Source organism: Pelodiscus sinensis, chromosome 11 (genome assembly GCF_049634645.1).
Source record: "Pelodiscus sinensis isolate JC-2024 chromosome 11, ASM4963464v1, whole genome shotgun sequence".
In the NCBI taxonomy this organism is placed as follows: Eukaryota; Metazoa; Chordata; order Testudines; family Trionychidae; genus Pelodiscus; species Pelodiscus sinensis.
This window is the reverse complement of record NC_134721.1, coordinates 40,882,171-40,907,277: the sequence shown is the minus strand read 5'-3', so window position 1 is coordinate 40,907,277 and position 25,107 is coordinate 40,882,171. Positions and strand designations below refer to the sequence as shown.

The window sequence follows — 25,107 nt, the reverse complement described above, 5'->3', positions numbered from 1 at the left end:
AGTGTTCATGTCACATGAAGCTGATAGAGAAGGTTCAAATTGTTTTTAAGTCATGAGGATGTGGAAGGGAGTGTGCTAGCCAGGTAATGTCTTCATTCATACCTTTGTGATGGGTCTCAAACCTGTAAATGAAGTTATCTTTTGAAGAGAGATCAAGTGATAGTGGCTTGTTGGGTTTAAGTAAAGCCCAGAGAGTGAAAGCAACTGGGTGACCAAAATCCATTAGATGGGGGAAAAAAAATCTACAGCAGCCTTTCAGCAAATTAGGAAGACAGCTTTTTAAATAAAATGTTGGATCTCTTTTTGGGAAGATAAGTGTTTTTACTCCTGTGGGCTCCCTTTCCTATAGGAGTCTCTGACTTTTACTGAGAGGATCCTTGGTGCTACAGTCTAGCCCTAGAGACTACAATTCCCAGGATGCCTTGGGAAAAAGGAGGGAAACTGTTGCTCTCTTCCAAGCAGTGGAGGGAGGGAGGTGGTGGGCTCCAGTTTGGAGAAAGGAGCCAGATTGCTGGTGTGGAGCCGTTTCCAGTCTAGCAGCTACAGCTGGAAGCTAGAGCCTGCTGGGGCTTGGATCTAGCAGGCTGCATTGGGGGCTGTTCGTGATTGTTCCTGGAGGGGAGAACCTCTGGCTGTGCCTGTGGCTGAGAAGGGCCTGCACAGGAGGTGACTGTGAGTAACGCTGGCTGTTTGGGAAAATGCTGCTTAGGACAGAGCACAGAAGAAAAACTGACTCTGGGTCTGAAGAGAGGCACAGTGATCTGCCCAGGGCACTAGAGCTGCTGGCATTTGGTGGGGCCAACTCCAGCATCAGAGAAATTGTGCAGCTTGTTGCTTTGCCTGGACTGACACACACACAAGCTGCCCAGTGCCGTCTCCACTCCATCTGCAAATCTTCAAGCGCGCCCACTCAAGCAAGGGTCTGGGACTCTGAATCCAGAGGAGGGCACACTCTGGGGTGGGATAAACGGTGTCAATGCAAATGCCAGATAGCTAAGTTTCCTTTAATTCTGTGCACTTTGTTCATTGATTTCTTCCCCTTTATGAGGCTCAGGTGAGGCCACATCTGGAGTGTTGTGTCCAGTTCTGGGGCCCCCACTATAGAAAAGATGTGGACACATTGGAGAGGGTCCAGCGGAGGGCAACCAAAATGATTAGAGGGCTGGAGCACATGACCTATAAGGAGAGGCTGAGGGATTTGGGTTTGTTTAGTCTGCAGAAGAGAAGAGTGAGGGGATTTGATAGCAGCTTTCAACTAACTGACGGGAGGTTCCAAAGAGGATGGAGAGAGACTGTTCTCAGTGGTGATGGATGGCAGAACAAGGAGCAATCGCCTCAAGTTACAGTGGAAGAGGTCTAGGTCAGATATTAGGAAAAACTATTTCCCTAGGAGGGTGGTGAAGCACTGGCATAGGTTACTTAGGGAAGGGGTGGAATCTCCATCCCTAGAGGTGTTTAAGTCTTGGCTTGACAAAGCCCTGGCTGGGATGATTGAGTTGGGATTGGTCCTGCCTTGGGCAGGGGGCTGGACTTGATGGCCTCCTGAAGTCTCTTCCAGCCCTAGGATTGTATGATTCTATGATTTTATTCAATCTTAGTCTATTAAACTCTGTTTCTTTAAGGGTACGTCTACACTAGCCCCCTAGTTCGAACTAGGGAGGCTAATGAGGGCGACCGAAATTGCAAATGAAGTGCGGGATTTAAATATCCTGCATTTCATTAGCATGTTGCCGGCCAGTTGCCATCTTGGAAATTGACTAGCCCAGAATAACTGCCCGCGTCCACTTCATGGAATGAGGTTTAACTGTTAATTCGAAATAAGGGATTATCTCGGAATCGCGCTTCTCTGCCACGTGTAGACACGGGCAGTTATTCCGGGCTAGTCAATTTCCAAAATTGCGACTGGCTGGGAACATGCTAATGAAGCGTGGGATATTTAAATCCCATTTGCAATTTCGTTTGCCCTCATTAGCCTTCCTAGTTCGAACTGGGGGCTAGTGTAGATGTACCCTAAGTGGTTAAGTAAAAGTGTGTTAATTCTAATTTAATCAATTAGATGCATTTTATTTAAAATTGTTGTTTTGGAGTTAGAGCCAGATTATTACTGGATTAAATTTATTCCTGGAGACTCCCAGGGCACTCCCTTAAATGTGTACGGGGCCAGCCAGGAGGAGGCACTGCCATTGTATATTCCCTTAGAAGCAAGGGACTCCACCAAAGGGGTGTATCCAACATCACCACTGAGATACTCAGAATTTCCTTTAGTGTTAAAAACATTGGGCGCCCAAGCACACAGGTGGGCATTGCCTGCTCCCAAATAACCCAGGTAGGGAAGAGGGGGTTATATTCCTATGTAGCAGCAAAAAGAAACGATTGAAAATATTTCATTCTATTGACATCAGGCTGGATTTTTAAAATCTAATCTCTAATCCCTTTTGCACCTGCAACATGTAAGTATAAACCTCAGGTTGGTTAGATGCCTAATTACCAAATACATGGACAAAGTCAGGTAGACATAGATATTAAATTTGGGTCTCAGGTTACCTGAACCCAGAAAACCATGAGTGTACAAATGGAGACAGAGTTAAATGAAAATCAGATGCTCTCTTAAATAAAGAAAAATGCATAAGGACATTTCTTACCCTTGGATTGTGGAGGAGGCAGACTTTGTCCATGAGAGTTTGGAGTTTTGACCACCATACTTCAGCACAGCTCCTTCCTTTGACACCCGGACTTGCACACGACGATCCAAGTAGGTAATTTCAAACAGCACAAAGTGACTTGCATTTCTCCCAAGCTTGCCAGTCACAGAGATTCCTGAAAAGCCATTAATATAGAGTAGTCACGGGATACAATATTAATAATAAATAAATGATAAGTAAAGCCCTGGCTGGGATGATTGAGTTGGGTTGGCCCTGCTTTGGGCAGGGGGTGGACTCGATGACTCCTGAGGTCTCTTCCAGCTCTAGGATTCTATGAAATAAATCAAACCAAACCAAACCATTCATTGTTACCGCTCATGTGTAAGTGTGTTGTATTTAAGGGGACAAAATTCAGCTCTGGGGCTGCATCCTGCTTCCATTTTCACTTGTGTAGAATTCACTCTCCAAATATCCTCTGTGGTCACAACCACGAAAAAGACATTTGGGGCCCAAAAAGACATTTGGGGCAATGTCTCCGGCCCTGGGTGCTCACTGTCTTTCACAGATTACTCTGGACCTTAGCAGCAACAGGCTGCCAGGCGTGGAACTACAGACCATGAGAACACAAGCTCACATTACTTCTGCTGATGATTTCATAATGTGTGTGTACTAGAAAGACTACAGCCTGCCTTGTGTATAGTAAAGATTTGTATTCATAATCAAAAGCCTCACAAGATTGGCCAAGAGGAGGAGCCTCCAAAGAGACTCATCAAAATCCATCCTTTTGGTGAAAAATGTTTTGTCGACATTAGGAATGTCAATATGTGGTTGAGTACATGATTAACTGATAAGCCCAGGCTTATCAGTCAATCTTATCAACTACACTCATTCCCCACCCCATGCTGCCTCTATTTCAGAGGCAGCGGAGGAGTGGGGGGGGGGGGGAGAGGGAAGCGGAAGTCAGTGTCATGAAGAACTGGCTTTTAAGCTGGGTCCCCATGAGCACCAGATCCACATAAACCACCTCTCCCCTCCTCTCCCCACTGCCTCTGATAGAGAGGCAGCATCACCGAGAGTGAGGGGAGCAAGCGGGAGCTGGTACACGTGGGAAGCTGGCTTTTAAGGTATTTCCCCATGAATGTCATCTCAAGCTAGCTGCCTGTCCCCCACCCCCATGCTGCTGCCTCTTTATAAGAGGCAGCAGCGCAGAGAGGGAGGGTGGGCAGCAGCTGATATGCGTGGGGAACCAGCTTTTAAGCCCTCCATGGAACTGCCCGTCCCCACCCCACCCCAGGGGCAGCAGCATGGGGTTGCAGAGGGTTCCCTGGGAGTGGGGCCAGGACTGCGTTGGCTGCTGGCCCTGCCCTTGGGAACTATAGAATAGTCATGTCACCGGTAATATTTTGTGTGGTGACATGACTATTCGATTAATCACTACCTAATATCCCTAGTTAGCATATTCCTGAGCAGCAGTAGCTAACTTTTTATATTATATAGACAATCTCACCTTTTTCGGGATCTGATATTAGGTTTATGAAAGATTGCGGTTGTCCATCAATATTTAAACAAATGACTTCATTTTGTCTGGGCAATTGCAAGATGAAATGTGGATATTCTATAAAAACAGAGAGAGAGACTGAGAGCTCTTTAAAGTTCTAAGAAAAAATTCAAACAGCATTGAAATTGCAAGTGTTAGTAGCGTTGAGTCAGTCATTAGTATGATGATTCAATCTCTTCTAGAATGTGAACTAGAGGCTCAAACACCTCCTCTATCAGCTCCTTGAGTATTCTAGGATGCATTTCATCAGGCCCTGGTGACTTGCAGGCATCTAACTTTTCTAGGTGATTTTTAACTTGTTCTTTTTTTATTTTACCTTCTAAAATTACCCCCTTTCCACTAGCATTCACTATGTTAGGCATTCCTACAGACTTCTCAGTAAAGACCGAAACAAAGAAGTCATTGAGCATCTCTGCCATTTCCAAGTTCAGTGGACACCTCCAATTCTTTGATGTCACACACAGACACCTAATCATAGCTCTAATTTTATGTGGGGTTTTTCTTTTGTTTTCTTTTTAAAAGAAACAACACATTATAGATTTTAAAATAAAATGGGAAAGACACATGCATCTTGCCAATGGTGAAGTTCAAGTTGTACGTTTGATTGCAAATTTGAGGAACTGGGCGTGATTAACTGGACAGGGAATGGAAAGGGAGTTAATTGTGGAGTTGATAAGACTGACCATGTTGTTGAGTGTTGCAATGTTTGAATGGTGAAGAACATACACTAAAGTTGGGCTGAATGTTAATATCATCCTAATTGGTAATATCCTTGATGCTGAGTGATTACATGGACTGGAAATACATCAAGTAACCTTTAACTGTAAATTAGAGCAGTTTTTACTTTGGGGGAAATATAATTGCACATTTTTTGTACAACCTTAAGGGCGTGTGTAGCATCTTATGTTCTGCATACCACTGTGCATACTCAAGATACAATTCATGCAGATCATTTATACATAAAGGCTGTGTCTACACTGGGCCACTTATTCCGGAAAATCAGCCGCTTTTCTGGAATAAGCTGCGAGCTGTCTACACTGGCCCTTGAATTTCCGGAAAAGCAACGACGCTCTACTGTACAAAATCAGCCGCTATTCCGGAAAAGCTACGCTGCTCCCTCTCGGGCATAAGTCCTTATTCCAGAACACTGTTCCGGAAAAGGGCCAGTGTAGACAGCTCAGTAGTCTTTTCCGGAAAAAAGCCCCGATCGCGAAAATGACGATCGGGGCTCTTTTCCGGAAAAGCACGTCTACATTGGCCACAGATGCTTTTCCGGAAAAAGGGCTTTTCCGGAAAAGCAGCCTGCCAATGTAGACGCTCTTTTTCCGGAAATACTTATAACGAAAACTATTCTGTTTTAAGCAGTTCCGGAAATTCATGCCAGTGTAGGCACAGCCAAACTGAGTCTCTCAGTGTAAGAGAGCAAATGTAATGATATTACTATCCATTGTTTTAGAAATAATACATCACATAATTAGAAACTGTGCTTCTGATTCTGCTCACCTACTCCAATTTTAACACTGATGTAGTTGAGCTCACTCCTGACATACAGCAGTAGAAATAAGATCAGAATCAGGCAACATACCATCATGCATATATAGGACAGATTTAGCAATTTTACATTAAACCTTAACTTTGTCATTTCCTGATTTTTGGGTGCTTATACTTTATCAACTCCTATGGAAGCTTGCTTTATTCCAGGTGTGCTTTAGAAGATGGGTTTACTGAGGGAAGAGGGAAAAAGTATTTTTTTTTTATTTCAGAAAGGACAAAGGATCTGGTTCTTCTTTTCACTTACATCAATGGCAAAATGTATGTGACTGCAGAGGAAACTGCATCAAATTCCAAAAGGGTAAGCAGAGACACTGTTTCAAGAATACTTAGCATAACCAATGAAGAATAAAAAGAAGAAATATGAAGTGGTAAATTATTCTCTGGTTTGAACAGAGAGCTAAAAGTCAGGACTTCTTGGTCCTCGCTTAATGATTGACTTGGGGCAAACCTCTTAACTTTTCTGTGTCTCAGGGTACATCTACATTGTGGGGGGTTTTCTGGGATACTGGAGGTATCTCAGAAAAACTCCGCCACGTCCAGGGAACATGTTTGTTCTTCAAATTTTTTTTTTGTGGAAGAGTAAATGTGCTCTTTTGAGGAGCACTATATACCTCGTTCTATGAGGAATAAGAGCTCCTCCGAAAGAGGAGGCTTTTCTGCCATTCTAGACTGGGCCAAATGGTGGAAAAACCTGTACCGGAAAAGTGATCAGAAAAAGCTGTAGACTTAAGTGTAGACTTAGCCTCAGTTAACCCATATGTAAAAAAGAAATAATACTACTCAGGAGCGTCTGAAGGTGGGCTGCGGCAGCTGGCCCCAGGCAGAATGCGCGATCGGCGTCCCTGCCTGCGCAGCCAACAATGGGGGTGACATCATCATCGGGTGCCATTGAAGGCGGCGCCCTAAGCGACAGCTGAGTTGGCCTATAGCCACAGGCTGCCCTCGATACTACTTAACATTATCTTAGGGATGTAGTGAACATTCATTTACTTACTATTTGTAATGATCTTTGTCATTTTCATGAGAAATGTTTTATATTATATATGCTAAATAAAAGCAAAATCACTTTGTTTTCCTGGTATTATCAAGGTGTCTATTCAACAGATGTATTTCTTAGTATTTTCACATTATGGAGTTCTGTCAACATTTAGGCTGTGTCTAGACTGGCAAGTTTTTCCGCAAAAGTGAAAAAACTTGCCAGCTGTCTACACTGGCCGCTTGAATTTCCGCAAGAACACTGACGATCTCATGTAAGAAATCAGTGCTTCTTGCGGAAATACTATGCTGCTCCTGTTCGGGCAAAAGTCCTTTTGCGCAAAAGGGTGTAAACAACTCAGACTTGTTTTGCGCAAAAAAGCCCCGATCGCAAATATGGCAATCGGGACTTTTTTGCGCAAAAGCGCGTCTAGATAGGCACGGACGCTTTTCTGCAAAAAGCATCCGTGCCAATCTAGATGCTCTTTTCCGCAAATGCTTTAAACTGAAAACTTTTCAGTTAAAAGCATTTGCGGAAAATCATGCCAGTCTAGACGCAGCCTTAGAGTTTTAAAATGATAATATGACATATATTACTCACCAAGATGCTCTGGCGAAAATACAAGAGCACTGTAAACTAAAATATTTAAACTTTAGACCAATATTTCAACAAAACATTTTATTTTTCATTTCAAATAGTTAATGAAAGACAATAGGGTGGCACAAATTTTTAAGCAGAATTCTCCATGGATTTCAAGTGAATTCTGTTTAAAATTGAATGCCACCATATGGCCTAAGAAAAACAAAATATCACATTAGAATATAACCCTGTCAGAAAGGTGTTGGAAACATTTAATTTGTGCTGGTTCCATGTAGTCCTGGTGAACAGTCCTGAATTGACAGACCTGCAAATTTAAGTTGTTTATTCACAAAAGAGGAACGGCACAGACACCAGCATAGTAATCTGCCTTAGTAGAGTGTATCACCCTAACTTGGGCAGAGCACAGGTAGAGATGAGAAGATGGTGCAGTGTTCATGTATGCTCAAGTCTTTTAGTCTCCATTGGGGCGAAGTCCACAGTTTTCAATTATTGCCAGTTATGATGGTGGTTTTTTTGTGATTGCTCCTTGCTAAGATTTAGACTGATTGACCAGCAAATAAATACATATACAGAAACAGAACAGTTACCAGATGATAGTACATTTTGGCCTCTGCCAACTTGGGATAGATTAGTTCAATGACTAGCAAGGCTGCCGGGGGGGAAGAGGAGGAGATGAAAGGGACAGTAGCCTCACGGCCCAGCGATTCAAAGGGATCTGTGGCTACCAGCAGCCACTGCTGCAGCCACCATCACTTTGGTAGCTGCCATGACGGGAACCCTAGGCCCTTTAAATCACTGCTGGAGTCCCGGAAGGCACTGATGGGCTGGTTGGGGGAGGCTAGCCCCCAGCCCCGCCCTTCTACCCAAGGCCCCACCCCTTTCGGGGACCCAAGCGACATCCTCCCTCCCCCCCCCCCAGGCCTGGCAAAGACTCTCCTCAGCCCTGAAGGTTAGAAATGAAATCTCACGCACTGTTTTATTCATTCAGAGTCATTCCCATACCCCAAAATTCACAATGTAAATGAATTCTTACAACTTACCCCCTGGTAATGGTTTTCTTCTCCTGAAAGAGTCGGGCTTACGGACTAATATTTGAAAGAAGAGACCAACATTTAGAAGATTGTTTAGAAACTGAAATTAATATTATAAAGTGAATAGTTTGTCAATTTTCTGTGTATGGTTGCCCACATTCCCCTCTCTCTCCATCGTCTGGTTATGCACTTGGCCTATATTGTGGAGAGGGTTTCTCAGGGAAAAGAGATGTATTCTTTCCCCTCTCCAGCCCACAGGGCAGCACTGGGGCTGGGCCATGCCTGTGACTACAGCTCTCAATCTGCAATAGCATTTGCAGCTCTTGCTCCTCCCCTCCCCAAATAGAGAAATGGCCAGTGGATCCGCCATCCACGCAGCCCCTTGACTATGTCCTTGAATCATGACCCCACTCCAAGCACAGCAAAAGTGCACCACATCTGCTGAGCCGTGGCTCTAAGGACAGAGCATGCCACATAGAAAACATAGAAAGGAGGATCACTGATAAAAACAAGTAGCTGAATCCACTACGATTAGAGCTCATGGACAGTGATTGTGCTTTCAAATCATCACTGTCCACGAGGTGTACAGATAGTTCGGAATGGCTTGCCAGTTAGAACTATCTAGCCCGTGCCGCGTGTAGCCGCGCGGCACGGGGTTTGAACAAGCCGGGATTTAAAAATGGCGCTTATGCAAATGAAGCCCGGGAAATTCAAATCCCGGGCTTCATTTGCAAGTGCGGTATGCCTACATTACCACCCTAGTTCGAACTAGGTGGTAGTGTAGACATACCCAAAGTGATTAGGAAAAGTCAGCATGGATTCACAAAGGGCAAGTCGTGCCTGACCAATCTGATTAGCTTCTATGATGAGGTAACTGGCTCGGTGGACATGGGAAAGTCAGTGGACGTTATATACCTTGACTTTAGCAAGGCTTTTGATACGGTCTCCCACAATATTCTTGCCAGCATGTTAAGGAAATGTGGATTGGATAAATGGACGGTAAGATGGATAGAAAGATGGCTAGAAGGCCGGGCCTAACTGGTAATGATCAATGGCTCGATGTCAGGATGGCGGTCGGTTTCTAGCGGAGTGCCCCAAGGTTCAGTTCTAGGACAGGTTTTGTTCAATATCTTTATTAATGACCTGGATGAGGGGATGGATTGCACCCTCAGCAAGTTTGCAGATGACACTAAGCTAGGGGGAGAGGTAGATATGCTTGAGGGCAGAGATAGGGTCCAGAGTGACTTAGACAAATTGGAGGATTGGGCCACAAGAAATCTGATGAGGTTCAACAAGGACAAGTGTAGAGTCCTGCACTTAGGACGGAAGAATCCCAAGCATAGTTACAAGCTGGGGACCAACCAGTTAAGGAGTAGTTCTGCAGAAAAGGACCTGTGGGTTACAGTGGATGAGAAGCTGGATATGAGTCAACAGTGTGCCCTCGTAGCCAAGAAGGCTAATGGCATATTAGGTTGCATTAAGACGAGCATTGACAGCAGATCCAGAGATATCATTATTCCCCTGTATTCGGCTTTGGTGAGGCCACATCTGGAGTACTGTGTCCAGTTCTGGGCCCCCCACTATAAAAAGGATGTGGATGCATTGGAGAGGGTCCAGCGGAGGGCAATCAGAATGATTAGGGGGCTGGAGCATATGACTTATGAATAGAGGCTGAGGGAGTTGGGTCTGTTTAGCCTGCAGAAGCGAAGAGTGATGGGGGATTTGATAGCAGCCTTCAACTTCCTGAAGGGAGGTTCCAAAGAGGATGGAGAGAGGCTGTTCTCAGTGGTGACAGATGGCAGAACAAGGAACAATGGTCTCAAGTTGTGGTAGGAGAGGTCCGGGTTGGATATTAGGAAAAACTATTTCACTAGTAGGGTGGTGAAGCACTGGAATGGGTTACCTAGGGAAGTAGTGGAGTCTCCATCCCTAGAGGTGTTTAAGTCTTGGCTTGACAAAGCCCTGGCCGGGTTGATTTAGTTGGAATTGGTCCTGCCTAGAGCAGCGGGCTGGACTGGATGACCTTCTGAGGTCTCTTCCAGTTCTATGGTTCTATGATTCTATGGTTCTATGATAAATCAACCTGGCCAGGGCTTTCTCAAGCCGAGACTTAAAAACCTCTAGGGGTGGTGATTCTACCACTTCCCTACGTAACCCATTCCAGTGCTTCACCACCCTCCTAGGGAAATAGTTTTTCTAATATCCAACCTAGACCTCCCGCACTGCAACTTGAGACCATTGCTCCTTGTTCTGCCATCCGTCACTACTGAGAACAGCATTTCTCCAGCCTCTTTAGAACCTTCCCTCAGGAAGTTAAAGGCTGCTATCAAATCCCCCCTCACTCTTCTCTTCTTGTTCTCTTCTCACTCGTTTTTAAAGTTATAGACCAGTGTTTCTTAAACTATGTTCCGTGGACAACTTGCAGAACAACTGGTGTTCTGTAAACAACTCGCAGGTGTGCCGCGACTTCTTCTTTGTTTTTATATATTTTTCATCTAACATTTTATGAAGAAAATATTCATAGGTGTTCCGCATAAAAGCATATTATTGTTTGGTGTTCCGTGGACTCAAAAAGTTTAAGAAACACTGTTATAGACTAACATGGCTCCCCCTCTGAGACTGTGCATTTACAACATCATTGTGAAAGTGCTGGGAGAAGCCATAGTGTTGAGGTGCTAAGGGCTCACACTATATCAAATTTAATACATGTTCCAAATTTGACCTATGATACCTCAGTCACCATCATATCAACCCTTGTAGAGCATGCTCCCTCCCTCCCACCATGGGCTTTCATCATCATATAAACAGGTTTCAATTATACTGCTGAAGTACCTGAAGTTTCCCTGGATTTACACCAGAGAAACTAAGATAAAAATCTGAGCCACCCAATGCAAATTATTATAAATGAAGCTAACAGTTTCCATGAGAAAATCTCTCCAACTCCTGCACATGTCCATACTTTAACTGTACAGTACTCTTGCAGTCAAACTTTCAGGCTATGTCTACACTACTTTTTTGTGTGTGTGGAAGGGCAATGCAAATGAAGCGCTGATTAGCAATTTCTCACACTTCATTTGCATTGTCTCTTTCGATCCATTTTTGTGCAAAAACATGCAGTGTGGACATTTCCGTTTTGCACAAGATCCATTTACATTGCTCTTCCGCAAAAAAAACGTAGTGTAGACATAGCCTCAGATGCCCCCCTGAATGCATGCTGACACTTCTGGCTTTTGAGTCATGATCTTACAAAGCATATTACATAGATCTGAATTCCCTGCAGCCTCATGGACCACGCTGAGGCTATGTCTAGACTACACTAGACTTTCGAAGGAGGATATACAAATTCCGTGGAAATTTGCATATCAACTTTGGAGCTCACGTTGAAAAGCGGCACTTTTGAAAGTGAAAGTAATCTAGACATGGCTTTGTCGGCAAAATCCCCCGTTTGTCGACAAGCTCCTTTTCCTTAAAAAAATGAGGTTTACATGGCTTGTTGACAAACGGGGAGGGGTTTGCAGACAAAGCCATGTCTAGATTATTTTCACTTTCTAAAGTGCCGCGTTCGAAAGTGAGCTCGAATGAAGATATGCAAATTCCCACCGAATTTTTATATCCTCTTTTGAAAGTCTAGTGTAGTCTAGATGTACCTTTAAAGTTGAAGGCATTCAGCCTCTTGCAGGATGTAGAACAATGGTGCAGTTTTCGGTTTTAGGGACCTAAATGTACTCTAGTTCCTTCTCACATTTTGTATCAATGTCTTTAACTTGAGCTGCTGTGGCTTTGGGGGTCACTCAGCTACTTCAGTGGCTCTGGGGTTTAGAACTGCTTAGGGTGCTGATCATACCATAGGTCTTGATCTTTAAATTACCAAAAAGAGCAAATTAGAAGCTATAAATTCACTTACATTTTGTTGCAGAAGCACTTTCATATATAGTCCTTCCTACTGGAGATGAAAAGTTTCAATCATGTAAAAGAATTCTGCATTCCTTCGGATCAATTTTAGAACTGGAACTGAAGGTGGGCGTGGGATTATTTTATTCCCAAATGAAGGTCCTTGTGCATTATGCAAGAGCAGGGTTAATGGCTGGGGGAGCTATTTACCTTTATGTTTCTTAACTTATGTAATTAAAATCTAAAAGAAATATTTCATTAACAGAATCATAGGATGAGAAGGGACTTCCAGGGGTCATCTAGACAGGTCTAGTGTTATCTAGACTAGTGGTTGTCAAACTGGGTCAGGACCGGGGTTCCCTCGAAGGTGCACCTGAGTGGGTGTGCACGAAACATTGACCACCCGCCCACTTCCTCAGAAGAGCTGCAGTGACTGCTCGGCTGCTCAAGGGCGGGGCTGCGTGGCGGGCAGCTGCCCCACCCCAGGAGCAGCGGGCAGGCACTACACGGCTCTGGCCCCAGCTTCAGCCGTTCTGCAGGGCTGGAGCTGCTGCGGTCCACATGGCAGGTGGTTACTTCTCCGGCGGCCCCAGCGGGAGCCAGAGTCAGAACATGAGCCTTGTTGCAGGAGGCTGCTCCTCCAGTGCCCTGGCTGGGGCCAGAGCTCAAGCTGCATGGGGGGGGGGGGGCAGCTGCTCCTCTGGTGGCCCCAGCCAGGCCAGAGCCTGAGCCGTGCATGCACAGAGCTGTGTGCACACAGAGACTTAAAAACCTCTAGGAGATTCCACCACTTCCCTAGGGAACCCATCCCAGTGCTTCACCACCCTCCTAGCGAAATCATTTTTCCTAATATCCAACCTAGAGCTCCCCCACTCTAACTTGAGACCATTGCTCCTTGTTCTGCCATCCGTCACTACTGTGAAGAGTCTTTCTCCAGCCTCTTTGGAACCTTCCCTCAGGAAGTTAAAGGCTGCTCTCAAATCCCCCCTCACTCTTCCCTTCTTACTCTTGTTTTTAAAGTTAAAGACTAACATGGCTCCCCCTCTGAGACTGTGCATTTACATCATCATTGTGAAAGTGCTGGGAGAAGCCATAGTTTTGCGGTACAGAGGACTCACACTACAATCCAATTTAATACATCCTCCAGATTTGACCTATGATACCTCAGTCACCACCATATCAACCCTTCTGGCACACCTCCCTCCCTCCCTCCACGAGGCGTACAGATAGTTCGGAATGGCTTGCTAGTTCGAACTATCTAGCCCGTGCCGCGTGTAGCTGTGCGGCACGGGGTTCGAACAAGCCGGCATTTAAAAATGGCGCCGGCCGGCTTATGCAAATGAAGCCCGGGAAATTCAAATCCCGGGCTTCATTTGCAAGTGCGGTATGCCTACATTACCACCCTAGTTCGAACTAGGGTGGTAGTGTAGACATACCCTAAGGGAGTTTGGGTCCAGGGGGCTCACGGCTGGGGCAGTAGCTTGGGGTGCTATGGGGGGGGTCATGACTGAGGCAGGAGTTTGGAGCTGGCTCCAGCTGGGCACTGCTTATCTGAGGTGGCTCCTGGGTGGTGATGCAGTGGGGCTAATGCAGGCTTATCTCTGCCCTGGCCCTGCATCACTTCCAAATCAGACAGCAAAATCCCTCCTTCCCAAGCCCTGTTGTGCCCCCGTCCATTCTGTGGAGAATGGAGGGGGGGCACTCTGACATAAGCACCCCCTCTGCTTCCTCCCCTGCCCTGCACAGCAAGCCGGAGGCTGGGGGGTGGGAAGGGGTGACCAGGAGACAGCTCTAAGGCAAGGGGCAGGAGGTGTGCTGCAGTGAAGGAATTAGCAGCTGACATACTGAGCTTGGTAGCCCCTTGGCCAAACCTGTCAGGGTCAGCTGTCAGAGACTCCAAGATCTACCAGTAGATCTACTGCTTGGTGACTACTGATGTAGAACAACAGTGCAGTTGCTGGTTTTAGGGAGCTAAATGTACTCTAGCGCCTCCTCACATTCTGTATCAGTGTCTTTAACTTGAGTTGCTGTGGCTTTGAGAGTCACTCAGCTACTTCAGTGGCTCTGGGGTTTAGAACTGCTAGAGTGCTGCTCATACCATAGGTCTTGATCTCTAAATTACCCAAACAAACCAACAAAGAAACAAAAAAGTGAATTAGAAGCTATACATTCACTTACCGGTTATTGCAGAATCATGAAAATGTACATCACTTCTTACTGGAAGAGGAAACGTTTCAATCATGTAAAATAATTCTGCATTCCTTCGGATCAATTTTAGAACTGGAACTGAAGGTGGGTGTGGGATTATTTTATTCCCAAATGAAGGTCCTTGTGCATTATGCAAGAGCAGGGTTAAGGCTGGGGGGGCTATTTACCTTTATGAGTCTTAAGTTATGTAATTAAAATCTAAAAGAAATGTTTCATTAACAGAATCATAGGATGGGAAGGAACCTCCAGGGATCATCTAGACAGGTCTAGTGTTATCTAGACTAGTGGTTGTCAAACTGTGGGTCAGGACCAAGGTTCCCTCTAAGGTGCACCTGACTGAGCGTTCACGAAACATTGACCACCCGCCCACTTCCTCAGAAGAGCTGCTGTGGCTGCTCCGCTGCTCCAAGGCAGGGCTCTGGCCCCAGCTTCAGTCCTTCCCCAGGGCTGGAGCTGCTGTGGGCCACATGGCGGGTGGCTGCTCCTCCGGCACCCCCAACTAGAGCCAGAGTCAGAGCATGAGCCACGTTGCGGGCAGTTGTTCCTCCAGGCCCCACAAAGCACAGGACCAACCTGCCTGTTGACCGTAAATATTAAGCATCACCCAGTGAAGGTTATGTTAACCATTCACATCTCTATTTTGAATAGGAGTTCAATAGTTGGGCGTTATTGACTTTGTGCATGCGTGCACCTGCTAGGCTGGTTTTTATTTTTAAACAACTCAGCTAGTGGCTTTTTTTGAGCTTTTAAAAAATTTTAAGTAAACTTTTTTTGTATTTTATAGGAATACCTATAATTTATTTTAAAATTTTTATTTTAATGGCAATTTTTATTGTTTTAGTTGCTTTATTTTTGACAAAGTGATTCACGGTATTTATTTTGGATTTCTCTTTTTATTTTCACTTTATTTTATGTTTAATATTAATCACATAAGAAAAAAAATTAAACATTGTGAAAGCATCAGTATACTTGAAGAGTTAGTTTACAAAGTGAAGGCAGTCAGTAGATTCTCACTGCCAGATAAAGACTAGCTGTCAGTTTTGCAACCTTTTAATAAAATATTTGAATGAATTTTTAGTGGAATTTTTAAAAAGCTGATTTATTTTATAGATATAATTTTTTGTAAGTTATTTTTGAAAATCTGAGTTCCCTTGTTATGTTTATTATGGAAGCTTCACAGGGTAGCGGAGTTAATCTGTACGGAAAAAACAACATATGGTCTGGTAGCACTTTGTAGACTAACAAAACATGTAGATGGTATCATGAGCTTTCATGGGCACAGCCCACTTCTTCAGATGACCGAAGTTTTGTTTTTAGGATGTGCAGACCCAAAATAAAAATGTTTTGTTAGTGCTACCAGATCATTTGTTATGTTTATTATGAGAGACTAAATATTTTAAACTTTCTTGGTTTACCTTTTACTAGCTGAAGTTTCAAACTTTTTTGTTTTTAAAATGATTTTAGACTTTCAAAGAGCTTTGGGAGGAGGAAGGGGGTGTGAGCATAAATGGCAAGTTATGAACAAATGACTCGTTTAAGTTGCTTACCTATCTAAACTGCTAGTCATTTTTATATTTAAGTTTTGACCAAGGTTGGTTCTTTTTTTACCCAGCTGAGATCTTTTGATCTGGGCTTTAATAACTTCTGTATTTTAGCAACACAGCCACTGTGTTCGATTTATGAACTGTTGATTTACGATCGTTCGCATTTACGACCAAATCTCCCATTAAGCAATTGTAAAGGTGATCCCCGAGTTATGAATGCGACCGCGCTTATGAACAGTGTGGTCACAATGTAATTCAATGGGGTCCGACTTATGAACATTTCGAGTTATGGCCAAGTGTTTGGTCCATAACCTGTTAGTAACTCGGGGACCGGCTGTAGTTAGCTTCATCTTAATTGGGATTGTTAACGTACCTGCTACAACCACAACCATTCATTATTTACAGGCTCTTTTGTTACAAATCCCCCATTTCCTTCAGAATGATGGTCAGGCCTTCCATGGTGTGTGTGGTGACAAATCACATAGTGCAGGGGTGTCAAAAAGCAGATTGTGGGACAAAGACAGGACATTGGCACTTGGGGTCAGCCATCATAATAAAGATGCATGACTGAAAGCGCTGATTTAACAGTTCATTTGATTCTTTGTGACTGGGAAAGGGCAGTTTTAGCGTCTTTCTTCCATAACATTTCATTTTTATTTATATATATATATATAGTGTGGCATGACCTTAATATTTATGCACAAGACAAAACGCAGTCCGCTCATGGATGAAAAATCTTAGAGGGAACACTGGCCAGGACCCCAAAGTGGGTTGTGATCCTGTTTTAATGGGCCCACCGGGGCTGATGTTAGACTTGCAAGAGTCAAAGCTGAAGGCTCAGCGGAAAGTCAGAATCTCCCTCCCCTCCTCTGCCCCGCCCCTGGGTCTTAGTCTCACCTCCCAAGGCTGATGCTGAAGCCTGACGTGTCAGTGCTATGAGTTATAGGCCCTATGGCTGAGGCTGAAACCCTTGGACTTCAGCTTTGCCACCTCCCCCTTGGGGGCAGTGGACAGGCTCTGTCCCATCCTACCCCTGGGGCTGTGTAGTAACTTTTGGTCTCAGAAGAGGGTTGCGGTGCAATGAAGTTTGAGACCCCTGATCTAGACCATCCCTGACAGGTGTTTGTCAGGGACGGAGACCAAAACCTAAAAACTTCCAGGGAAGGAGACCAAAACTTTCCTAGGCAATGTATTCCAGTGCTTAACTACCCTGACAGGAAGTTTTTCCTAATGTCCAACTTAAGTCTCCCTTGTTGCAGTTTAAGCCCATTGTTTCTTGTCCTATCCTCAGCGGATAAGGAGAATAATTTTTCTCCCTCCCTGAAACACACTTTTAGATAGTTGAAAGCTGTTATGTCCCCTCTGAGTCTTCTCTCATCTAAATGAAACAAACCCAGTTCTTTCAATTTTCTCTGGTAGGCCATGTTTTCTACACCTTTAAACATTTTTGTTGGTCTTCTCTGCACCTTCTCCAGTTTGTCCACCTTCTTCCTGAAATGTGCCTTCGTTGGTACAATACTTCAGTTGAGGCCTAATCGGTGTAGAGCAGAACAGAAGAATTACTTCTTGTCAAGGGCGGCCCGTGGATGTAGGCAACCTTGGCAGTTGCCTAGGGCACCGCGTTTAATACGGCGCCCAATGATGACGTCATGCCATTGAGGGCTATGGAGGCAGGGGTGCCAATCGCGCATTCCGCCTAGGGAGCCAGTTGCCAGCAGCTCTCCTCGAGCCGCTGCTGCTTCTTGTGTCTTGCTCATAAAATTCTAGCTTAGGGGTGGGCTACTTCAAAATTTTTTGAAGTGGCCCTGGGCTGCTCCGGAAAGGGCGGGGACTCAAACAGAAGAGGCGGGGCCAGGATGCTTCTGGGCTTCCCCACCCCCAGACTATGATTGGTCTGGAGGTGGGGAGGCCCCTTTTACCCCTCCCCAAGTTCCCCCTAGGCACCCATGCCTCTGGTGGTTGAAGGAGACTTCCTGTGCTCCCTCACTACCAGGCCAATCAGGGCCTTGAGGGGCGCACAGGAAACCCCCTCTTGTCCTGCCAGGAGCCCATGGCAGTTCTGAGTGAGGGATCTTCACAGGGCGGGGGTAGGGCAGAGGAAACTTTGCATGCTCCCTGCTCCCTCAGGCCCTAATTGGCCCGGGGGTGGGGGAGAGGCAGGGCCTCCATGGGCCTGATCAATCCACCTGGCGGGCCAGATCCAGCCTGCGGAAACCCTTTTGCCCACCCCTGTTCTAGTTAATACATCCCTGAATGCGATTTGCTATTTTCCAGTGTCACACTGTCGACTCATATTTAGCTTGGGGTCCACTATGACCCCTAAACCCCTTTCTATAGTACTCCGTCCTGGGTTGTCCTTTCCCATTTTGTGTGTCTTCATGCGACTGTTCCTTCCTAAGTGGAGTACATTGCATTTGTCTTTATTGATCCGATTTACCTGAGGCTACTTCTTCAGTTTGTTTAGATCATTTTGGATTAAAATCTTATCCTCCAAAACACTTCCAACCCCTCTCAGCTTGACATCATCTGCAGTTTTACAAGTAAGGATATTAAGGAGCAGGTATTTGGCTAATCATTTAGTCGATGCAATTTATATCGATTACATGATTAGTCGAGAAGGGGAGGTGATCTGCAGAGCCACGGAGGTGACAGCACCTGGAGCTGGCATGAGCTTGCACCGGCTCCGGGACCACTACGGCTCTGCATTTTGAATGTCGTAAGAGTCGCCAGCTTCTTATTACATTTAAAATGCAGAGCTAGAGTGCAGGTGGCTCCCATAGCTGGTGCAAGCCGGGACTGAGTGGTCCTGGTTCGCGCCAGCTCTGGGACCCACTGTGGCTCTGCCTTTTAAATGTAGTAAGAGCTAGGTGGCTCTTACTACATTTAAAAGGCAGGGCTACAGAGGGGTAGGTCCAGTTCCTGGCATGAGCCAGGACTGAGCAGTCCCGGCTTGTGCCCGGTCCCAGATTATTGAATTTAAAATGCAGAGCTGCAGCTGTCCTGGTTCCCACCAGCATTGTCTCCACAGTGCTGCCTTTCCCCCACCTGCTGCTGCCTTTTAAGCCAGCTCCCCCCAGTACTGCCTCTTGTTTCCCCCGCTTGCTGTCTCTGATACAGAGACAGCGGGAGGAATACGGGGATGTGAGTAGTCGAGTACTTGACTTGACTACTTCCTTACATCCCTATTTACAAGTATACTTTCTATGCCATTATTTAAATAATTGATGAAGATATTGAACAGAACCAGTCTAAAACTGATCCCTGCGGAACCACACTTGTTATGCCCTTTCAGCATGACTCTGACCCATTGACAGCTAGTTTCTGGAAATGATTAGCCAACCATTTATGCATCCACCTTATAGTAGCTCTATCTAGGTTGTATTTCCCTATTTTGGTAATGAGAAGTCCATGAAAGGCAGCATCAAATGCCTTACTCAAGTTTAGATTTACCACATTTACTGCTTCACCCTTATCCACAAGGCTTGTTATCCTGTCAAAGGAAGCTATCAGGAAACATCTACTCCTTTTTAAAAAGCTTTCAAAACTCAGGCCTTCAATTAATGTTGTGGCAACATGCACAATTTGATACACCATGTACTATCTTTTCAAGTGTCACGTACAACAGAATCCAAAGCTGTAGATGAGTCCCTATTTATTTGCACTGATACGTCTGTCAAAAATAAGTATACAGAGTTATATTATATCTCACTTGGTAGAGATGTTTGGGATTCATATGGAAGATAAAATCTCTTTCCTGACTCAAACTTTAAATTGTGTTTAGTACTGGGATTTATTTTTTTCAACTTACTAATAACCCTTTATCAATTTTATTTTAAAATTTTACTAATTTTTAAAAGTAGGAAAATGACACATATTTTGTCTTAAATATATAAAAGCCTGCCTATATTCTGTTAGTAAATTAGCATCAAATAAACATCCATAGTCATCATCATAAACATAAGACTGAAATGTGCTTTAAGAGTGATTTTGATTTAAACCTTTAGAGGATTATTTTAATTAAACAAACCAATCAACCAAAAAAGGATTAGCATACTGGTGAAATACTAAAGGGGAAAGTATCCCAGCCTCCATCCATTACTAACTAGAGGAAGAGAATACTGTATCTGAATTACATTTCAAGCAAGCCTCATACTTCTTACAGGAACAAAATACAGGACTATGTAGCACTTTAAAGACTAACAAGATGGTTTATTGGATGATGAGCTTTCCTGGGCCAGACCCACTTCCTCAGATCAAATAGTGGAAGAAAATAGTCACAACCATATATACCAAAGGATACAATTTAAAAAATGAACACATATGAAAAGGACAAATCAAATTTCAGAACAGAAGAGGGATGCGGGGGGGGGAGGGGGAAGGTAAATGTCTGTGAGCTAATGATATTAGAGGTGATAATTGGGGAAGCTATCTTTGTAATGGGTAAGATAACTAGAGTCTTTGGGTCTTAACAGGAGCACTTGAAAGGGAATCCTCTGAACTGTTATTCATGCTAAAATTCGACACTCTACGCAGGGGTCTCAACGAAGACTCTAGCTATCTTATCCATTACAAAGATAGCTTCCCCAATTATCACCTCTAATACCATTAGCTCACAGACATTTACCTCCCCCCCCCGCATCTCCCTTCTGTTCTGAAATTTGATTTGTCCTTTTCATATGTGTTCATTTTTTAAATTGTATCCTTTGGTATATATGGTTGTGACTATTTTCTTCCACTATTTGATCTGAGGAAGTGGGTCTGGCCCACGAAAGCTCATCATCTAATAAACCATCTTGTTAGTCTTTAAAATGCTACATAGTCCTGTATTTTGTTTCAGCTACACCAGACTAACACGGCTACATTTCTGTCACTTCTTACAGGAAGCATTTTTAAAATGAGCTATTTCTTACTAGTTTTGCTCTCCTCTTTCCTGCCCGAAAACATATTACATCTTTTACTGAAATCTGCCTGAGGTTTCATGTATCTCTATTTGCATTTGTCCCTGCAAAATATCAGGTTGATTATGTGGCCATTTGTTAAGTTTAGTGCAGGAAAGTTGAGGAAATGAAGAGAAGCCTCATACGGCAGGAATGGAGAAAGCACCATTAAACAATACTATAGGAAACCCTCAGAATGGACAAGATCTGTGCTAGTGACATTACAGAAGAAAGGAAGCACGCTGGCGTGCAAGAACTACAAAACGATTGCCGTAACGAGTCCTCTAGGCAAGGTGCTGACGATGATACTGACGGAGAAACTGAGATCGCAGATAGAAGAACATCTAGTGCACTGGGCACCAACCAGTAGATCGGGAGCTACTGGTAGATCTTGGAGCCTCTGACAGGTTTGGACAGGTTTGGCCAAGGGGCTACCAAGCAAAGCATTTTAGCTGCCTTTCCCCTCACTGTGGCACACCTCCTGCCCTTTGCCTTGAAGCTGCCTCCTCCTTGCTCCCTCCCCCTCCAGACTCCTGCTTTCTGGGCAAGGGAGGGAGAGAAAGGGGCGCAAATGACAGGTGCCCCCCTCTCACCCTGTATTCTGTCTCCACAGAATGGAGGGAGGCACAACATGACTGGGATGAAGGGAGTTTGTTGGCTGCTTTTGTGAGTGGTACAGGGCCAGAGTAGGGGTGAGCCGGCCTTAGCCCACTGCACCACCACCCAGATAAGCAGTGCCCAGCTGAAGCCAGTTCTGAACCTCTGCCCCAATCATGAACCCCCCTCCTGCACCCAAGCTGCTGCCCCCAGCCCTGAGACTCTTGGATCCAAACTCCCTTACAGAGCCTGTACCCTGAGCCCCCTTCCTGCACCTCAACTCTTTGCCCCAGGCTCAGATCACAGCTCCTCTCACATGCCAAATCCCTTATCCCAAGACCAGATACTGTGCCCCAAACCTCTGCCCCTGCCTGGTGAAAGTGAGGGAGAATGGGGAAGGGAGAGAGGACAGAATGAACAGAGACAGGGCCTCGCAGAAGGGGCACCATGTAGACGGGCAGGATATTTGGGTTTGAGGTAGATCGCAGATTGTACTTAAATTCCAAAAGGGGTCTTGTGCTTAAAAAAGTTGGAGACCACTGATCTAGTGGATAAGCAAGTGGGATTCAGGAAAGCTAGAAGTACCATACAGCAGATATTAGCACTAAGATTGATCATGGAGAAAGCTCAGTGAAAGAACAAGAACATCTACAATTGCTTCATTGATTTTCAGAAGGCATTTGACAGTATAGATCAGAAAGTGACTTGGGCAGTGTTGGATTCATATGGAGTGAACAGTAGACTGATATGGTTGTTGAAGGATATCAACGATAATACGGAGGCAGGGGTGAGAATGTGCAGAGAGTTGGGAAGCTGGTTTAGAATGAATAGAGGTACGAAACAAGGAGCTCTGATATCACCGAGCATCTTCATCACACACCTAGAGAGAGTGATGGACAAGATCGAGGAAGAGGTAAAAGGGATATCAGCGCACGGGATGAGACTTAACAACTTGAGGTTCGCAGATGATATAGTTATCATCAAGGAAGATGAAGAGAAATTAGCGAGAATGGTGCACTGTGCTAAATGAGGAAGGAAAGCAGTATGGACTGATTATGAATATCGATAAAAGAAAGACAATGGTATTTGGAGACAAGGAAATAGAAAGAAAGTGTAGATGGGATTGAACTACAGAACGTAGAGAAGTTCACATATTTGGGGAGCAACGTGACGTATGATCTAGACTGTAAGAAGGAAACAGCAACTAGAATAGAGAAAACAAGAGTGAGTTTGAAGGCGATGGATAAGATCAGGAAAAGTAAAGCGATTAGCTGAGGAACGAAGCTGAGCATCTTGAAAATGTGCATTTAGCAGCATGTTGTACGGATGTGAGAGACATGGGTAAAAATGAAAGATTCGAAGAGAAGGATAATGGTGTTCAAGAGGAGTTGTTATAGAAAGGTCCTGAGAACAGGATGGATGCAGAAGGTCACCAACAAGGAATTATATAGGACGATACAGCCGAAAGAGAACCTACTGCAGAAGATTATACAATGGAAGTTACAGCTATTTGGGCATATCTGCAGAATGAACGATGAGCGAAAAGTTAAGACCCTGGTATTCGGCATAATGGATGGTCCGAATAGGAGAGGCAGATCCCCCCAGAGAATGGGTAGGTGATATAGTAGATTGGTGAGGAGCTAGTCTACAGAAACTAAGCCACTTCACACTGCACAGGGAAAGATGGAAGGAAATAGTGAGGGAGGCGTCGGACACCAACAGGTGTTGAGCCCATAGCTTTTGTTGATGATGATGATGATGATGATGATGAAACCGTCCCTCAGTGAAACTAAAGAGGTGATCCGGGTAAAACCAAAAAGCAAAGCCATGATTTTGTATGCCTAGCAGTGCCTGTTCAAAAGGCCCCAGTGTGAAAATAACAGGGATGCTGTAATTCAGAATAGTGGTTCATGGGCTGAGATGTGAGAGCAGAGTGGGAATGCTATGAGCCAGGAATGGGACATATTCAGGAGATGTGAGAGCTGGTGCAGGTCCAGGACAGTTCTCACAGAGTGCAACATTGCCCCGGCTCCCTGACCCGATACGTCCCCCTCCCTTTGGCCATCCCCTTCCTCTCTGGCCCAGAGGGGTTGTAGCACAAACATGAACTCTGACCACAAGTGTTCTTGAAACGGTGAAGTCAGTGGAAAATTTCTCCAGCATAGATCAGCCTAGCAAGACCAGGAGATCTGGATTGCAATGTAGAGCACCAGAGGGGTAGCCGTGTTAGTCTGAATCTGCAAAAGCGGCGAGGAGTCCTGTGGCACCTTATAGACTAACTAAAGTGTAGGAGCATAAGCTTTCGTGGGCAAAGACCCACTTTGTCAGATGCATGTAGTGGAAATTTCCAGAGGCAGGTATAAATATGCAGGCCAGAATCAGGCTGTAGGGGAACACTTCAATCTACCTGGACACACAATTGCAGATCTAAAGGTAGCCATCCTGCAGCAAAAAAACTTCAGGACCAGACTTCAAAAGAAACTGCTGAGCTATAGTTCATCTTCAAGATTGACACAATCAACTCTGGATTAAACAAAGACTGTGAATGGCTCGCTAACTACAAAAGCAGCTTCTCCTCTCTTGGAATTCCCACCTCCAGATCAGCTGCTAGAAGTGGGCCTCATCCTCCCTGATTGGATCCACCTCGTCATCTCCAGCCTGATCCTGGCCTGCATATTTATACCTGCCTCTGGAAATTTCCACTACATGCATCTGACGAAGTGGGTCTTTGCCCACGAAAGCTTATGCTCCTATACTTCAGTTAGCCTATAAGGTGCCACAGGACTCCTCACCGCTAATGTAGAGCATGACTCTAAAGTTTTCCCAAGAATGTATCGGTCCAGTTCTACTCCCTTTGATATCAAAGGGAAATTTGACTTCAGTGGCAGCTGCACTGAGTTCTGTCTGGGCCCTGTGTAATTTGGACATAAAATCTTAAACTCATAGAACCTTGAAAGAGACCTCAGGAGGTCATCTAGTCCAGCCCCCTGCCGAAAGCAGGACCAATCCCAACTAAATCATCCCAGTTAGGACTTTGTCAAGGCAGGATTTCAAAACCTTTAAGGATGGAGATTCTACCACCTCCCTAGGGAACCCATTCGAGTGCTTCACCACCCTCCTAGTGAAATAGTTTTTCCTAATCTCCAACCTAGAACTTCCCCCACTGTAACTTGAGACCATTGCTGCTTGTTCTGCCATCCGCCACTGAGAACAGCCTCTCTCCGTCCTCTTTGGAACCTCCCTTCATGTAGTTAAAGGCTGCTATCAAATCACACCTCCCCCCCCCCACTCTTCTCTTCTGCAGACTAGGGCATGTCTACACAGAAGGGCTAAACTCGAAATAAGCTACACAATCTGAGCTATGCTAATTGCATAGCATAAGTCAAAAGAGCTTATTTTGAATTTGGGCACGTCTACACAGCACTTATTTCGAACTAGCGCACTCTTCCTCCGACTTCCCTTAATCCTCATAAAATGAGGGTTACAGGAGTAGGAGTAAGAGGTCCACTGGTAGGACACTATTTTGACATTATGTTGAAATAAATGCTTGTGTGTAGATGTATACTTTG

General features: G+C 44.8%; 1 protein-coding gene across 11 annotated transcripts in view; it reads right to left on the bottom strand.

The window, feature by feature from the left end:
* LOC102453268 (inter-alpha-trypsin inhibitor heavy chain H4) overlaps positions 1-25,107 on the bottom strand; it is a 55,071-nt gene that overhangs the window by 5,337 nt on the left and 24,627 nt on the right. Inside the window, exons 16-21 of one of the 11 annotated variants that reach the window (XM_006127582.4) lie at positions 14,431-14,469; positions 12,266-12,304; positions 8,371-8,415; positions 7,331-7,366; positions 4,150-4,257; positions 2,643-2,817 (exon numbers count right to left, since the gene is read on the bottom strand). In XM_006127582.4, the coding sequence (XP_006127644.1) occupies positions 2,643-2,817; positions 4,150-4,257; positions 7,331-7,366; positions 8,371-8,415; positions 12,266-12,304; positions 14,431-14,469 (442 nt within the window). The remainder of the gene's footprint in view (positions 1-2,642; positions 2,818-4,149; positions 4,258-7,330; positions 7,367-8,370; positions 8,416-12,265; positions 12,305-14,430; positions 14,470-25,107) is intronic. The other 10 variants (XM_006127583.4, XM_025186975.2, XM_025186976.2 and 7 more) reach the window with 10 other exon arrangements.